This window comes from Clupea harengus, unplaced genomic scaffold (assembly GCF_900700415.2).
Source record: "Clupea harengus unplaced genomic scaffold, Ch_v2.0.2, whole genome shotgun sequence".
Classification (NCBI taxonomy): Eukaryota; Metazoa; Chordata; class Actinopteri; order Clupeiformes; family Clupeidae; genus Clupea; species Clupea harengus.
The window spans coordinates 20,001-25,000 of record NW_024880103.1 but is presented as its reverse complement, the minus strand read 5'-3'; the positions used below and the strand labels follow the sequence as shown (position 1 = coordinate 25,000).

General features: G+C 57.9%; 1 protein-coding gene across 1 annotated transcript in view; it reads left to right on the top strand.

The window, feature by feature from the left end:
* Positions 1-4,153, top strand: part of LOC122131276 (glutamate receptor ionotropic, NMDA 2A-like) — a 12,806-nt gene extending 8,653 nt beyond the window's left edge. The window contains exons 6-7 of the mRNA XM_042706146.1: positions 906-1,144; positions 1,979-4,153. Coding sequence (XP_042562080.1) covers positions 906-1,144; positions 1,979-3,961 — 2,222 coding nt within the window. The 3' untranslated portion in view covers positions 3,962-4,153. The remainder of the gene's footprint in view (positions 1-905; positions 1,145-1,978) is intronic.
* The last annotated feature ends 847 nt before the right edge of the window (positions 4,154-5,000 follow it).

Sequence of the window (5,000 nt, the reverse complement as noted above, 5' to 3'; positions counted from 1 at the left end):
GATGTCATATCCTGTCTCTAAGCCCCACCTGTCCAGCTGGGATGTCATATCCTGTCTCTAAGCCCCACCTGTCCAGCTGGGATGTCATATCCTGTCTCTAAGCCCCACCTGTCCAGCTGGGATGTCATATCCTGTCTCTAAGCCCCACCTGTCCAGCTGGGATGTCATATCCTGTCTCTAAGCCCCACCTGTCCAGCTGGGATGTCATATCCTGTCTCTAAGCCCCACCTGTCCAGCTGGGATGTCATATCCTGTCTCTAAGCCCCACCTGTCCAGCTGGGATGTCATATCCTGTCTCTAAGCCCCACCTGTCCAGCTGGGATGTCATATCCTGTCTCTAAGCCCCACCTGTCTCCTTCCTCTTCCCTTACCTGTTTCCTGACTCCTTTTCTCACTTTGTCTGTGTGTGGGTTTGTGTGTGTGTGTGTCTGTGTGTCTGTTTGTCTGTGTGTGTGTGTGTGTGTGTGTGTGGTGTGTCTGTGTGTATATGTAGCATGTGTGTATATGTAACATGTTTGTTTATTTTCACTTTTGTGGACATTCGGCTGTTAACCGAAAGGTTGGTGGTTTGAACTTGAACTTGAACTTGAACTTGATCTATGTTTGTATACAATGTGTGAGTGAGGGTATATGAAATGAAAACGTGTGTGTGTGTGTGTGCGCGTGTGTGTGTGTGTGTGTGTGTCTGTTTGTGTGTGAGGTGGACCTGGCTATCCTGGGCATCATCGGGGACGGTACTCACTCTGTGCGTGTGTGTGTGTGTGCGTGTGTGTGTGAGTGTGTGCGTGTGTGTGTGCGTGTGCGTGCGTGTGTGTGTGCGTGTGTGCGTGTGCGTGTGTGTGTGCGTGTGTGTGTGCGTGTGCGTGTGTGTGCGTGCGTGCTTGCGTGCTTGCGTGTGTGTGTAGGTGAGATGGAGGAGCTGGAGGCCCAGTGGCTGACGGGTATCTGTCACCACGAGAAGAACGAGGTGATGAGCTCGCAGCTGGACGTGGACAACATGGCAGGCGTGTTCTACATGCTGGCGGCGGCCATGGGGCTGGCCCTCATCACCTTCGTGTGGGAGCACCTCTTCTACTGGAGGCTCCGCTTCTGCCTCACGGGCCGCTGCTCCGGGCAGCCTGGCCTGCTCTTCACCATCAGCAGGGTGAGGCGCTAGCACAGTAGCACAGACTAGCACAGCATAGCACATCTACTAGCAGACTAGCAGACTAGCACAGTCTAGCACATCTACTAGCAGATTAGCACAACCTAGCACATCTATTAGCAGACTAGCACAACCTAGCACATCGACTAGCACAACCTAGCACATCTATTAGCAGACTAGCTTAGCCTAGCACAACCTAGTACATCTACTAGCAGACTAGCACAACCTAGCACATCTACTAGCAGACTAGCACAACCTAGCACATCTACTAGCAGACTAGAACACCCTAGCACAGCTCACTGAGCCAGTAACTCAATGCTATCCCCTCAAAAAGTTAGTACTGCTCACAGAGCTGACAGAGCTCATAAAGCTAACATAACTCATAGAGCTAGCGCTGGTCACGGAGCTAACCCTACTGATAAAGCTAACCGGTGACAGAACTAATACTGCTCACATAGGGCTAACAAAGCTAACCGCTAACTAATACTGCTCACATAGCTAGCAAAGCTAACCGGTGACAGAACTAATACTGCTCACATAGCTAACAAAGCTAACCCGTGACAGAACTAATACTGCTCACATAGCTAACAAAGCTAACCCGTGACAGAACTAATACTGCTCACATAGCTAACAAAGTAGGGCTAACACAGGCAATACCACTAATGTAACTAATTATGTTCTGAAATTGCCAAAAATGCTACTAATCAAATTTCATACCAGAAGGTAACACCATGTGCCTCACAGAAGGAAACTAACTCTCGCTCTCATTCTCCACTCTCTCCTGTGTGTGTGTGTGTGTTATGTGTGTGTGTGTGTGTGTGTGTGTGTGTGTAGGGTATATGGAGTTGTATCCACGGCGTGCACATCGAGCTGAAGAAGCCTCCGGAGCTGGGCTTCAGTCCCCAGCAGAACATGCTGCACCTGTTCAAGTCGGCCAAGGAGCTGGCGGCCCCCGGTGGTCGCCAGGGCAACCCCAGTGTTCCACAGGCCCCCCCTGGGCTGTTCCAGATCATGGGCGTCGCCAAGGGCAACAGCCTGGGCGTCGCCAAGGACACCGTGTACAGCAACACCGGCAGCCTGCTGAGCAACCGCCTCAAGGAGCCGCTCAACAACGCCTCCCTGTTGCCGGGACAACGAGCAGCGCTGACCCTGCCCGACGCCCCAATGCACAACGTGACCGGGGGAGGAGGGGGCGGGGTCGGAGGCGGAGAGAAGGGCGTGTCCAACGCCTCCAAGCCGCGCGCACTCTGGAAGAAGTCAGTGGAGACGCTCCGGCAAGGAGCCCCGCCGCCCAGCTCCGAGGACCCGCCTTCCGCCGCCCCCGCCGCCGTATCCATGGCAACGCCCCCCAACGCCGCACAACAGCTAGAGTCCCGCCTGCCGATGAAGACCCAGCGTTACCTGCCCGAGGAGGCGCCCGACCTCTCTACCGCAGAGGGCAAAGGTCACGCCGGCGTCACCTCCGGCAACGGCGGTAACAAGCCTGCGAAAGAGCCGACGCTGCGCAAACGCGGCTGCCGCCTTCCACGCGACCTGAGCGACCTGGAGCTCTCGACCCTCCGCAGCCAGCAGAGCGGCAGCATCCAGAGCAACCACACCACCACCTCGCTGCACCACCTGTTCAGCCAGGGCAGCCAGAGCAGCCAGGGGGGAGGAGGAGGAGGAGGAGGAGGGTCTGTCTTCACCATCGACTCCTCCCTCGACCAGGAGCCCGCCGCCGCGCTACACTTCCCCGACCTGTTCAGCGACCACCACCACCACCATCACCGCGACAACGGCAGCAGCAGCAAGAACCCGCCCATGCACACCCAGCAGCCAATCCTGCAGCTGAACAGCAGCCTGCTCACCAGCTTACCGCCGCACCTAGGCCACACCCCCCACCACCCGGACGTCATGGCAACAGCAGCAGCCGCCAAAGACAAGAAATACAACACCTACGGAAAACCAGGACTGGGCGGAGGAGTCTCTGGTGGAGGAGGGACCGGAGGCGGAGCTCTGACACACTGCCGCAGCTGCCTGTCCCGTGTGGGGGGGTCGTCGTCCTCTGGGGGGGGGGGCTACTCAGGGCTGTACACGGTGCGCTCGCCGCCCCTGCGCTGCGACGCCTGCCTCCACTCGGCCAGCCTCTACGACATCAGCGAGGATCACCTGCAGCACCTGCCCGACCTGCCGCCCCAGATGCCGCCCCAGATGCCACCCCAGTCGCCCTCCTTCACCGCCTACCTGCCCCAGAGCGACCCTGCCCAGCTGCAGGAGGGCGGCGCCCTGATCAGCCACTTCCAGACGGAGGCGCCCATCATCCCCCGGCAGCACTCCTATGAGAACCTGCCCCAGCAGGGGGGCTCCCGGCGCGTGAGCCTGCAGGAGGCCAGCCCGTACGCCAACCTGCCCGCCCAGGGCTGCTGCGTGCCCCCCACCACCTCCCCCATGGCAGCAGCGCCCCCCGGCGGCGGTGGTGGTGGCCCGGGGCTGGCCGGCGTCAGCGGGCTGGGGGTCGGCCGCCGGAGTAAGTCGCTGTACCCCCTGTGCCCCTCGGAGAACCCGTTCCTGCAGACGCTGCGGGACGACCGGCGGCTGGCGCACGGGCACAGCTCCACAGACATCTACAAGCAGCTGGTGCCCCTCACACTAGGCCACGCCGCCGCGCCCGCGCACGCCACCACGCTGCTCGCCTCGGAGCTCTTCTACCCAGAGCACATGATGCCCTACGTGGCTCCGCCCCCACCGCAGGGTACCTACCCCGCGCCCAGGGCCATGAGTGCCGGCGGCGCCAGGCGGGTCTACAAGAGGATGCCAAGCATCGAGTCTGACGTCTAGACGACCCAGGAGGAGGGCGTACTCATGCATGTCGTCGTGACGACCCAGGAGGAGGGCATCCACATGCGTGTCGTCGTGACGACCCAGAGGGAGGGCGTGTATAGAAAACAGCTGACTTTGGAGTGGATCTGGACCACTTGGTGCCGGATCAGGGTCAAATCAGGGCCAAATCAGGGCCAAATCAGGGACAAAATCAGGGACAAAATCAGGGTCAAAATCAGGGACAAAATCAGGGTCAAAATCAGGGTCAAATCAGGGACAAATCCACACCAGAGTCAGCTGTAGTAGTGAATAGTGATTTTTCTAGGTGTGTGTGTGTGTGTGTGTGTGTGTGTGAGGCTTCTGGGTGTGGGGTCTAAGTGTGTGTGTGTGTGTGTGTGTGCGTGGGTTCTGGGTGTTTTGTGAGGTTGCGTTGGGATGGCTTTGGGGGGGGTAAAGCAGCTGTTAGTGGGGCAGGGTTAAAGGTCAAGGTTGCTCCTGCCCCTGTTTGACTCGGGAATCTCAGACGTTTCCACTGGCAACCAATTTCTGCATCAGGGTCAGAGGTCAAATCTCACGTCAGGTCGTGACCTCCATGCCTGGCGGTGGGTTTCAAAGGTCAAATCTCTCGTCAGGTCTCGACCTCCATGCCTGGCGGTGGGGTTCAAAGGTCAAACCTCACGTCAGGTCATGACCTCCACAGCCTATGGTGGACTTCAAAGGTCAAATCTCCCGTCAGGTCATGACCTCCATGCCTGGCGCTGGGGTTCAAAGGTCAAACCTCACGTCAGGTCATGACCTCCACAGCCTATGGTGGACTTCAAAGGTCAAATCTCTGGTCAGGTCATGACCTCCATGCCTGGCGCTGGGGTTCAAAGGTCAAACATCTCGTCAGGTCATGACCTCCATGGCTGCTGGTGGCGCTGTGTCTTCCACAATCTAAAAGGTCAGAGGTGAAGGGGCGGACACTGCGGACAGACTTACGTCCAGCCCAATGAACAAACAAACAAACAAACAAACAGCTGTCCACAAACGAGTAAACAACCACATGACAGAAAAC